Here is a 13142-nt window from a genome sequence, read left to right as displayed (position 1 = left end):
ACCGTGGTTCAGAGCTGAGGGGGGGGTATGTGATGGCCCAGCCGTTGAGCAGTGCCTCACATGGCCACATGGTGGCCACAAAGGCAGCCAAGAGGTGTGGTGTTGGATGGGAGGTACTAGCCTAAAAGCTGTGTCATAGAGACCCCACCCCACTCAGGTGTCTCAGCTTACCACTCACAGGTGTGCTGAGTTAGCCCTGCAATCAGGAGGCCTTTTTTAAACCCACCAGAACAAACTGAAGACAGACTGGCTGGAGGAGCGTGCAGAGATCAGACACGCGTTAGGCCAGTCTCTCTCTGCCCCGCATCACAGGAAGAGCCAGACAGAGCACCCTGATGTCAACCGCTGACCCGGTGAAGATTTGAGTTGCCTTGTGCCCCCCTACCTTTGTCCCCGCACCTTTTATAAATAAATGTCATAAGCTCTGCCCACCTAAGGATTTCACCGCAAACCCTGTTTCTGCCTGTTTCTGTTCCAATTGGTTATCCCACTGTTGTGCATCACAGACCAGGCGCCAACAGTACATATCCTAAATGTTTCCAACAATGCTCAAACCCCAAATAAGCAATGTTCAAACCCATGTCAATAGCGTCCTATTCCCTTTGGCACCTAACGTTCGGGTAACACGTGAAAACAGTCATCCCGTAGAGACCTAACTCATCATATTTCAACATGGATCTAGCTTACTTCGATGTCCTAGTAGGACCACTGGATCCTGCCAGTTACCAAGTTAATGCGGTGTTCCCCACACATAGATCACGTTGGCAGGCATGCCAGGTATATCAACTGCCGCCAGTTCGTGTATTTAAAGATCATGCTTTTTTTAGGGTTAATAATTGCATTTGGGGGTACTACTAGAATAAGGGTTACATGCCTGTATGTTAAAATACTCATTATTCTCCCACATGCTGAAATCCACCAATTTCAGCATCTTGCAAAAACAATCTTTTTTGTATCATGTAGCTTTAAGGCCCCCCTCCCGAGTAGCCCAGTCTGCCCTGATTGGTCAGCACGCCCACTCTCTCAAACGCTTTGCGCGTGCGTTAGCAAATTCACACCGAGAAGTTGTAAATATTGAAGGTAGCCGGGAGGCGGGACTTCTGCACTTCAGCACCGCCCACTGCAGTCTGACGCCACACTGTTAGGGAAGTAAAGTTTGAGCGCGAACAAGCTGTTTCACACACTTATTGAGGGGCGTTCTCGTGGGCGCGAATACTCCCCCTGGCTCGGACTTAGATTTTTCTAGCTTAGCAGACGTAAGGCATGTATACATACGCAATATAACAGTCTAATGCAAAGGGAAAAGTCAAAAAAGCATGATGTCACCCCTTTAAGCATTTAGTATTTAAAATGTGGGGTGGCGCTGGGACCACATTACATTATCTACGGCTGTATGGCTAGGGGACTCATCGATTGGTAAGTTAGCAAGTAAAAATAAAGTTACTGGCAGCTATTTCATTAGAATGAAAGGACATTAGGTGAATTAATGTGACTAAAGTAAAGTCAATATAACTTAAATACAACATCAAAACGTTATAAACTACATATTTTGTTATAATTTTTATTGAGAGACCCCTAGCAGCAGAAATAACATAATACACCTTTACCTGTATTTATCAATAAAAAGCCTTCTTTAACAGAGATGGTGGAGGAGATATATAAACTGTATAAATGCTATATAGCTACTGTATTCAGCCCTGAGGGGAAATGAAGGCGTTACAGCAATAGTAGTATTAATAAAGTAAAGAGGTGGATAGAGAGACAGGGAGATAAATAGAGAATAGTAAAGCCAGGGTGCTTAATATTGCAGCAGGACGGGACACTGGCCTGCCATAGGATCCGGGATGAGGTCAGTCTCTGGGTCTGGTTCCATTCCCTCCTGGCCTTAAACGACCAGCAGCCTTGTTGGCGTCATATTAAAGGGCCCATGAGTGTGATGAGGATAATCCATTACTTGAACTGGTTCATCATTTGTCTCTGCAGCATGTTAGGTTTCCCAACACAAGCAGTTACATCTTGTTTGCATTGTTTTTATTGCTAATATTTCAATAAATATGATGGTATTGATATTATCTATTTATAATTTATGAAAAGGCATACATAATGTTAAAGGCCCATAATTAGGGAACACGCCCCAAACCCATGTTTTACACCCATCAGAATTTTTGAATACTGACCAATTTTTTATTTTTTTTATAATGATCTCAAAATGAAGAACAACCCAGAATCTGGCTTTGTGAAGCAACAAGTTTCAAACAATACATTCCTATTTTAATCAGATCCATCTATGTTTTGCTCAGCACTAAAAGTAATGTCTCAGGTACTATCCTCAAGCATCCTTCACATCTTCTCTCGCCTTCAAACCATTTTATATCTGACTAATCTTCCAGGGTTAGCAGGGCTACCTTTTATAGATGACCCTGATTCTGCCCTAGAATCATCAGTGTTTCCTTTTAAAGGCTGCCTCTGTCTATTGCAAACCTTATTTACAACTTTTAGTGTAAAATATTAAATGTTAAAAATCAGTAGTTAAAAAAATTAATGAGTAAGTAAGTTTGATTTGGAGAGTAACATATTATAATATAGTTAAATAACAATTCATCTCTGCGACTGCAAGAGGAATGCCTAACGTCTGAATGTATGTAACGCCATCATGTGGATAATCAGCAATGTACACCCATTTAACAAAAATATAAGAAATCTACATTAAAACATAAATATATGAAGCAGTAGACATGTCACAGATTATATTGTTAACGTGCAAACAATTGCAAAAACGTCGGACCAATAGCTCTGAATAATATTTAATGCAACCTTTACATTTTTTCGGGGCTTTATTTTTCTACCATGACATTCATTTATACTAGTCTGTGGTTCTACTGCCCTCTACTGGTTATGGTGCAGACTGGAGTCATCCTATTATTCCCAATGTGTAGCTGAGGAGGTGAACCATTCTAGAAAGACTACCATGTCTGAGTTGCACTATTGCTGGAGGCGTGGGAAGGCGGAGAGTTGTTTTGGATAGGTTAAAAAGTAACAAATATGAACTCTTAGATCATCATACTTGATTTGCATTGAAGATCATTTAAATTTTATCGGCACATCTTTCACATACTTTTGTAGGGATTGTGGTGTGTGTACAAGCTATCAAAACTTGAAAATTTTTAATTTTAGTCCTAGTTTGTACTTGTTCTTTCGATTATTTTAAATGCATAGGTTGTCGTCTCTAAAACCACAACCAGTGTAGTCTTTATTAATGTGCTGAAGTGACAATATGAAGAGATTTGATAATGATCTTATTTTTCCCCCCTTTAACAAAGCCTTCAATGGAAACAATTGACTAATGAATACATTTGGTAGAATCCATTGAGATCCCAAACCGAGTCTCATTCCTCCTTTGTCTTTTTTTTGGGGGTACATTTAAGCAATAGATCACGACAGGCTTCACGACCCCCTTAACTGGTATAATGAGAACATTTCACTGACTGAAGTGATCTATTGCTTTTATAAAACAGTTAGGTAAGTATGGTGAAATGAAAGTCATAGACACCCTCAATTTTGAAAAAGCGAGAAAGTCGGAAAAACATTTTTTTTAACGAATACAAAAAAGTAGTCCCTCCTGGCTGCCTGCAAAGTGTACGGCGGTTGCTATGCAACACACTGTAGCGTTCTTCAGAGAGAAGGCTAGGCTAGAGACAGTAGCTTGGTTCGCCGGCAATTTAGCCTACTATCGAGTTCACTCACTGTTCACTCAGGGTGTTGTAAAGCCTATTGTTTTACAACACCCTCTCCAGAAATCAACATATTTTTAGGCTTCAGTGAACTATGCTATTGTTTTTATATATAAATAAACAACAGTTCAAGTTAAGCGTGGAGTGATACTGAACTCTGTAAACTGAATGGGCGTCATAGCTCAATATACATTTGGGAACCAATCAGATCGCTTGATTTAAGCTTTAAGCCACCCGTTTTATAATACTGTTTTTACACAGGCTCTAATCCTCAAGCATCTCAAACACTTACACCATTTTTTCTATGGCCACCAGGGGTCAGTGTTGCTCTTGGTTGATGTGTGTGTGTGTGTGTGTGTGTGTGTGTGTGTGTGTGTGTGTGTGTGTGTGTGTGTGTGTGTGTGTGTGTGTGTGTGTGTGTGTGTGTGTGTGTGTGTGTGAGAGAGATCAGTAGTTGTGTCAGCTGGCTGGTCATACAGTCTATTTGTGATCAGTCACTAAGCCCCTGACTCAGGTGATAAAGGAGCCAGAGAGATGAGGCTGTGTGTTGTTGTACTTAGTGATGGTCCGCAGGACATGGGAAAACTCTGGGTTGTTTTTCTCCTGAGAGCAGAGGATTCATCCCTCTGTGGTGTCTTACCTGGTGGAACTGTGGAACTTCGTTCAGAGGGAGAGGAGAGGTGCGAGAAGAGAGGAGAGAGGGAGGTGGGCAGAGGGTAGCTGGAGGAGAGGAGAGGGAAGTGGGCAGAGGGTAGGTGGAGGAGCGGAGAGGGAGGTGGAGGAGAAGAGAGGGAGGTGGGCAGAAGGTAGGTGGAGGAGAGGGAGGTTGGGCAGAGGGTAGGTGGAGTAGAGGAGAGGGAGATTGGGCAGGGGGTAGGTGGAGGCGAGGAGATGGAGGTTGGGCAGGGGGTAGTTGGAGGAGAGGAGAGGGAGCAGGGCAGAGGAGAGGTGGGGAAGAAAGGAGAAATGGGTAGATGAGAAGGATAGAGTGGAAAGGGGAGAGAAGAGAAGAGAGATGGGAGGCGGGAAGAGGAGAGGGAGTTTGGGAGAGTAAACGGATATGTGGAGGAGGAGAGGTGGGGGGGAGAGATAGGAGAGGGGGAGAGATAGGAGAGGGGGAGGATGAGATGAGACAAAAGGAGAAAGAAACCACAGGGAGATGGAAAGAAAAGGAAAAATAAGGATTTGGAGTGATAGAAGTCCCTAAATGAAAATACAGAGTAATAGATGGAAGAGTAGAGAGCAGAGGAGAGGAAAAGGGAGAGAGAGGGGGATGCATGAGAGGTAAATAGAAAGGGAGCGGATGCATGACTAGAGTGAAGGAGCAGAGGGAGAGGAGAGAAAGGGGAAACACACATGTGCGTGCGTGTGTGTGTGTGTGTGTTTCTTGGCTGTTATTCAAAGGGAATGTTTGGTTTCCTCAAGGGTCACAGCAGTGTGACTAAACTTCAAGTAAGAAAGGTGTGTGTGTCTGTGTGAGCATTGATGTGTGTGCGTGCATGCGTGTCGTCCCCAAGCAGAAGTGTGATGAGGAGGAGGATGAAGAACCCTCCACAGATGTATTGTAGTACCAAAGTGCTCTCCAACTCCTGTCCTAGTTTAGCAGAAACCTTTCCAAACTTTTACCACGTTTCTTTTGATGGGAACTGATTGTCATTGCGCAAAAACATGTGCTTGCTGTGTTTCCATGGTGACTCTTGAATGGATTCTTCATGAATAGTTTTAGAGGGGGTATTTTTTTCTGTTTTTTTGGTTTAAATGGTTACAGATCTATCCCTATTGATCAGGTCTCTCTCTTGCTCTCGATCTCTCTCACACTAAATTATATAAAAGGAATTAGCATTGATCTCATAAAATGAAGGGCATCGATGAAAAGTCTTATCTTATGAGAGCTCTGACCTTATCAAAGTAAACTTCACCCTACTTTTCTGTTTTACAGATACACATACAGCCCTTAGCACATTCATGTGGACATTTTATTTTATTTAGTTTATTTAGTATCTCTTATTGTCCATAGTATTCATGTAGATCTCTTTTTTATAATCACATGTGTGATGTCTTTAAAGCTACTGTGACCTTGAATTTCCACTTTGGGATCAATAAAAGTATCTATCTATCTATCTATCATCTATTATGTATTTTTTCGCTTATCTTGAGCTGAGCAATGGTAAATGAGACGATTTGATGCTTTCAAACTGAGGGGTATTTTGCTCAAGGATGTGTACCAGTTAGGCTGCAGGCATCAGGGGCCTTATTTATCAACCGTACTTACGCACATATTTGTGCGTAAGTAGTGTGTACAAACATTGCCATGCAAAGTTTGAAATTTACCAAGATGTACTTGGTAATGATGTAGTGTGGAATGTGTGTAAATCTAAGCACAGCTCTGACTATGCGTATGGACTGAATCTAATGGTAGAATAGCGATATTACAAGCAAAAAGCAAAGCATTTAAGAGTGTCAACATATTAGGCATGGGCGATTCGCGAACGATTCGGTCAGAACGAACGAATCCCGAAGGTGAACGACGAGAACTGATTCCCAAAAAGAAGAGAACTGATTCCTTTTTTTTTTTACATAAAATAAAAATATGGTCACTCAATCAATATAGTAAATAAAAGATACAAACGAACAGAGCTTCGTCTCCTCGACTTCATATTGATTGAGTCTAAAACGTTCTCATATTGATTGAGTCTAAAACGTTCTCAAACCACACGTGTAATGCTCGAGCGGCGTCGTAGGCTAATGCTACAGAAATTAGCTGTTTTCCTGAGCACTGTCACCGTCTGAGACCTTCTGGTGGTTTTAAAGGCTCCGTTTGCGGGCGTACCTCATATTTAAAAGCAAAGTGGTGAGGCCAGACACCTGAGATGCCCTGCCAAATAGGGTTGCCAACCGTCGCACTTTGTCCCATATTTTGGGGTCGTAATCGCGTGAACGCGTCTCCCCGGCGATCGCGTATAACCCCCCCCCCCCCAAACAAACTGAACGAACTGAACGAACGAATCAAACGGACGATTCGTGATAGTGAAGGGAACTGAAAGAACTGATTCCCGGAAAAGAATCATTTTGCCCATGCCTACAACATATGCATGAAGCAATCAACATCCACATATGTCCTGTGTTTCCTTTAATTAGAAAATATTAAATTACTCCTTTGTCTAATTTTAAACAGACAAATTGGTGTCAAACCCTATAAAATACAGCTATGAAAAAGGTTTTAAATGTAGTGCAATGGCTTATCTTGCGTTATTGGAAGACCTGGCAAACTGCTCTCCGCAGGAAGCACGTTTTCAAAGATTGCGCTGATCTGCCTGAATTAACTGCATCAGTCACTTTTTTCCCATGCAGCAAGCTTTCTTTTATTTGTAATGCCTACTGCACTAAGTTAGCCAAAAAGTAACTTTTGGTTTAATTCAACCTCGTTAATGAGCATTTCCATTTTAGTGTTGGAGAAGTTTATTGTCTTCGCTCTCTTTGCCATTATAGTGGTGAGGGGAAAACACATTCACATGGTTGATAAAGAAATGCGTTGTGACCTCATCCTCATCATCAAACCACTTATCTGATCGGATTGCGGGGGAAGCAGCTCCAGCAGGGGGCCCCAGACTTCCCTTTCCTTACCACTGGCACAACAGATCTATGGGCTGATAGTCATTTGGTGATAGAGATACATAGATTTGCGTGTCATCAGCATAGCAGTGTTGGTCAATATTGTTATTTTGCATGATTTGCCCTAGTGGGAGCATGTAGATGTTGAATAGAGAGGGTCCTAAGATCGAACTTTGTGGGACACCACATGTCACGTTTGTTGATTCTGAAACAAAGTCGCCAATGGAAACAAAGTAGTTCCTATTTTGTAGGTAGGATCTAAACCAATTTAAGACTGTGCCTGAAAGCCCGACCCAGTTTTCTAATCTGTCCAAAAGTATTGTATGGTCTACAGTGTCGAATGCAGCACTGAGGTCTAGTAGCATTAGTATTGAGATTTTGCCAGAGTCTGTGTTAAGACGGATGTCGTTTACAACTTTAATAAGGGCGGTCTCGGTGCTGTGAAGGGGTCGAAATCCGGATTGGAAGGTGTCATAGCAACCAGTTGATGCCAGGAAGTCACTAAGTTGCTGGAGGACAACTTTCTCAATGATTTTACTTAGGAAGGGTAGATTTGATATTGGTCTGTAGTTGTTAATAATAGAGGCATCTAGGCTCCGCTTTTTAAAAAGGGGTTTGATAACTGCAGTTTTTAAGGCTTTTGGGAAAGTGCCTGATTGGAGAGAGTTGTTAACTATTTGCAATATGTCTATTGCTAGGCAGTCAAAAACATTCTTAAAGTGGTTGGTAGGTAAAGTATCAAGGCAACAGGTGGATGGCTTCAGTTGTGTCACAGTTTCCACAAGAGTTTTAGAGTCTATGACATTAAAGCATGTCATTGCCACGTTACTTTTGCCTGAATATGGTGGTAGTCCAGCATTTTTGTTCAAAGTGGAGATATTGATGGCGCGTCTGATGCCTTCAATTTTATCAGTATAAAATGCTGCAAACTCATTGCATTTCTGCGTGGAATGAAGGTCAGGTGGAATTTGTGTTGGGGGCTTGGTCAGTCTGTCAACAGTTGCAAATAGGGTTTTGGCATTATTAGTATTGGTTTTAATGATATTGGAGAAAAATGTTTCTCTAGCACTTTTTATAGATGTCATGGTGAATATGAAGTTTTGCCATATGCGTTCAGCCTTCCTGCATTCTTTTTTCTGGGCTGTTACAAAAGCAGCTTTTCTCCAAGGTGCCTTTTGCTTTCCAGAAATCATTTTAACCTTATAAGGTGCAATGACATCTATGACTTTCAAAATTTTCAAATTGAAGTTTTCTAAAAGATCATCAGCAGAACATGGGTTGAGAGGTGGTAGCGAGGAGATGGCCTTTTTAAAAAGTACATTAGAATGTTCATTGATATACCGTTTTTTGATAGTATTTGATTTTGTTGGGAATAAAAGATATATTAAAGAAAACACAGAAATGGTCAGACAGTGAAGGATCAGTCACAGAGAGATCTGAAACATTGAGACCCTTTGTGATAACCAGGTCTAGAGTGTGCCCCTTACAATGAGTAGCCTCTTTCACATGTTGAGACATTTCAAATGTGTCTTTTGCACACTTATCATTAAAATCATCAGTATGAAAATTGAAGTCACCAGTTATAACTAGACAGTCAAAGTCTGTGGAGATGCTAGACAATAATTCTGTAAAGTCATCGAAGAAATTTGCAGCGTATGTGGGTGGCCTGTAAATAATTAATAGAACTCTGGGGGAACATTTCAATACAGCACAAAGGTATTCGAATGATGGAAAATCACCAAATAGCATCTGTTTCCCCTGAAATACATTTTTAAATATAGCAGCAACCCCTCCACCTCTTTTTCCAGATCTACATACATCAAAAAAGTTATAGTTGGGAGGAGCTGTCTCTATCAGAACGGTTGCACTGTTATTTTGTTCTAGCCATGTCATTTCAGTTAAAAACATAAAATCCAGTTGAGAAGTGGTAATAAAATCATTAACTAAAAAAGATTTGTTATTAAGAGACCTAACATTAAGTAGACCCATCCTGATGGTGTTATTGATAGGTTGATTTTGGTTTGGAGGGAATAGGTATGAGATTTGAGAGGTTAGCAGTGCGTATAAGTTTCCCTTTGTTTACTCTCTCAGTGATTACAGCAGGAAGTTTCCATGTTTTGATGTAGGCAACCTTGGGTTCAACAGATTATGCAAAACTTCCTTTGTGCTGTGTCTACGGCTGAACCCTTTTTTGTCTCAGTAATAATCAGGACTACTATCACTACAGGGAGGGGGGGGCTGGGGCGCCCTCCGCTTGGGTGTTATCAGACTGTGGTCATGACGTGGGGATGGTATCATTGACGCAGATGCAAGTTTGATGCCAACATTTCTCAGTTTCTTAAATTCATCTGGAAAATAATAAAGGGAGGAGACAGTGGAACTGGAGTTGTCGTTGTGGCTATGGGAGAGATGAGGCTGGTGGTCATCATCAATGGGGGACAGCTGGACATGAAAACGAAACCCCAATATGTGTAGGGGTCGAGAGGGGAAATTGGGGTGAGAAATCGAGCCTGTATATTACCTCAGTCAGTGTAGAAACAGGTGGACCATGCCGGGAAAAAGGCGGGTTTCTTTGTTTATTTCTATCTAATATGAATTGTTGAAAAAGTAGGGATAAGGATAAATGAGAAAGTAGCAGATTAATTGTATATTTCGTTACTTTAAACTGTGTGTGTGTGTCCCTCCAGGACCTACTGAACAATCTGGACTCGTGTGAACTTGACGACGATGACCTCATGCTTGACGATGAGTTTCCTGAGGACACGTCGCTGCACAGCGGTATGTGTGTTCTTGTTTTTGTGTGTGTACACATAAATAGTGGTTGTTAAGAACATAGAATTGGACATTCATTTTCATAACCTCTATTTCCTTTGTTGGTTTTGTTTGGTCCAATTGATGCAGACGGTGATGGGATCACCCGCATGGCCCAGTGGAGGATGCCACAGCTCTGCTGGGGAACACAGGATATCCACAATGACAACAGGCAGGATACAACAACCAGTTGTGCTTTGTTCAATCCATTACAACAATGAATTATTTAGATAACTTGTATATTACGGTATATAACTTTCACATCTTCTTTCTAAACATACTAGATCCAAACAACACTAACTTCCCTAGCTAACATCAGTCAGAGTGCTAACCGTACGAGCTAACCTAACAGGGATTAAAACGACGTCCTGGGGACGTAATTAATTGTCATCGGGAGGATCAATATTTTTCTTTTTAAGTTTTCAACACTTTCTGCAAACCAGAAAGTGACCAGAAACCAGAAACCCTTCAGCCATCGATTTGCAGGTCACTGCAAATCGATGTTAAACTTGAACTTGCTTTTCCCCCTTAACGTTAAGACTGACTAGGCCTACTGCTTGGCACGCGCACATTAAGTTCACTCGTTGCTTACGATGGTTTATTCGTTTCCCAGTATCATTTCATTAATTTAGAAGAGTTTTGTTCATTTTTGAATTGTAAAATAAATACAATAATTTTTTGAAGTTGCAACTTTCGACGCACTAAAAAAAGTTGTTCTATGCAGCTCCATCGAAGTGGATGGACGCTGCACTTCAACAGGGAAATGCACTGTGATGCTACGGGAATGTATGAGAAGGAAATCGAGTCAGTCGACCTGCGATAAGCAGCTGATTCTGAACAAACTCGTCTTCGAGATGGACATGTTCTAACGCATTTTTTAGTCAATGAAATGTTAATACAACAGTATATATTTGACCATTTAATTTTTTTAATTTTAGGGGAAGCTGAGCTCCCCTTGCAGTCTCAGAGAAATCGCCACTGGTCGCCGGTCATTATCTAAAATAAGCCCCTTCAGGGCGAAGCAAGACACCTCAGCTTCGCGTTGGTGTCTGGTTCGCCCTGTTAGGGCTTATTTCCCGATAATTCCCGATAATCCCATTCTATACAAGAAAAATAATACAAATCAAATAAAAACAAAACAAATTCAACACAACACTAACGTCGCCCAGCTGGTGGGGGGGTGATGTCATTGTTTGCGTTTCAGGCGTCCACATAAATCCTAGGTCAGTTTTTATTCACCCTGGGACCTGGTTTCAGAAAAGTGTGTTTTCGGGCACCAAAAACGCCGGATCTGTCTGGACGGTCGGCCCAAACGCACAAGACTTATGCGTTTTCACAAAAAAATCGGTTCCATGTGGACGGGGCCTTAGACATACAAATATTTCACAAAATGTTTAAGGGGGCAAGTTGACTTATGGCCAGCATTGCAGGTGTAGCTGCATTTTTCCCAATAAAAATAATGTTGGAATGGAAACAATACATTTCTTTTTAAATTCCTGCATCAGTTTATGTTAAAAAAATATTAATATCGCAAGTCATATCGTTATCTTAATATAGAATAATGTTATTGCATATTTCATGTTTTCCTAATATTGTGCAGCCCTACTTTGCAGCACTACCCCTTTTAGCTAGCATCAGTCAGAGTGCTAACTGTACAAGCTAACCTATGTTACTGCACTCACCTCTCTAACTTACTTACTTAACAACAGTTACGTTGCCAACCCCACTAGCTAACATCTGTCACAGCCCTAGCTCCTCACGCTAACATCAGCCTCTCCTGTCCCTCCCAGTGAGTTCCAGTCTTACCATCTGACAGAGGACCCTGGGAACCAGAGGAGTGACAAGGAGCTCCTCCTGGGTTTGTCGACCGCAAGGTAACTCTCCTCCGTAAAGTCACTGAAGCTAAAGTTGCTTTGGGAAGTGATGGTATCCTATTTTTTTTGCAAAGCACCACTGGACCGCAGAGGCTCCCTATAGTATGTGCTGATACCCTGGTTCTCCTTCATAGGTCTGCTGGTACCAGTACTGGTCTGAGTCTACACCTTGACCGGGACCTGAACCTGGACCTGGGTCTGGGTATGGATCTCGGTCTGGGGATGGATGTGGAGGAGCTGGCTGATAACTGCTCTGCTGTCCGAGCTCAGCTGGAACACCTGCAGAGACTCCTTCTACAGGTGACTTCACCTGTTCCATCCTCTTACTCTCTTATCTCTAGCAACGTGTTCAGACACTGGTCTTCAAAGGGGCCCTATTATATACTAATCTGAAGAGTCCTGGTCCTTGCACCTATAAGGAGTTCATTGGGCAATATTATAGACAGTGGAAATCTGATGTCTGAAACCTGCTGTGTATTTCTGTATGACACTGTGAAGCCGAGAAGGTTTGTTCGATTTAATTGTAGTTTTTACTAATGGCTCTCTTCAAAAGCACTTCCTGGTCTATGAATGTATGTGGACCACGAGCGGTGGTTCTTTGTGAGTGATTCAAAGATGTCAGGGACAAAGGAGAAGAAGAAGCATGTTGCAGTTCTCAAAAGAACATCTGAAATCACTGTACAGCCTTCTCAAAGAGAACATCCACAAGGAGAGCATGGTTGGAAGGGAAAACCCACATCGTTTCATTTACATTTACATTGAGGGCATTTAGCAGACGCTTTTATCCAAAGCGACTTACAATAAGTACATTTGTCATAAGAAGTGAAACAATATATCGGCGTCGGTACAGTTCATAGAACCAAGTGCAAGTACTGACAATCGCCAGGCTAACCCCATTCCCCGTATACAGCAGTGATAGCCAGCTACTGCAGATGCTACACAACTAAGTACATGCTACACAACATGCATGCACAACACAATTAAGTACATGCTACACAATTAGTACCGTTTTTACAGAAAGTACAGTTTCACCATACATTTCAGAATCATTGAGTTGAATGTTCTGTCTGTCTCTGTCTGTCTGTTTGCATCATGATGTAAACAGGCCCTTTAT

The 13142-nt window shown here is 41.7% G+C and overlaps 1 protein-coding gene across 3 annotated transcripts in view; it reads left to right on the top strand.

Annotated features, from left to right (window-relative positions):
• The window catches only part of LOC311366587 (serine-rich coiled-coil domain-containing protein 2-like), a 62426-nt gene that overhangs the window by 31227 nt on the left and 18057 nt on the right, over nt 1-13142 (top strand). For all 3 annotated transcript variants that reach the window (XM_084485370.1, XM_084485369.1, XM_084485368.1), the window contains exons 8-11: nt 10031-10121; nt 10245-10326; nt 11945-12028; nt 12163-12328. In XM_084485370.1, the coding sequence (XP_084341496.1) occupies nt 10031-10121; nt 10245-10326; nt 11945-12028; nt 12163-12328 (423 nt within the window). The remainder of the gene's footprint in view (nt 1-10030; nt 10122-10244; nt 10327-11944; nt 12029-12162; nt 12329-13142) is intronic.

Source organism: Micromesistius poutassou, assembly GCF_964030765.1.
Source record: "Micromesistius poutassou genome assembly, chromosome: 21".
In the NCBI taxonomy this organism is placed as follows: Eukaryota; Metazoa; Chordata; class Actinopteri; order Gadiformes; family Gadidae; genus Micromesistius; species Micromesistius poutassou.
The sequence above is the reverse complement of the archived record's forward strand: the minus strand, read 5'-3'. Positions and strand labels throughout refer to the sequence as shown.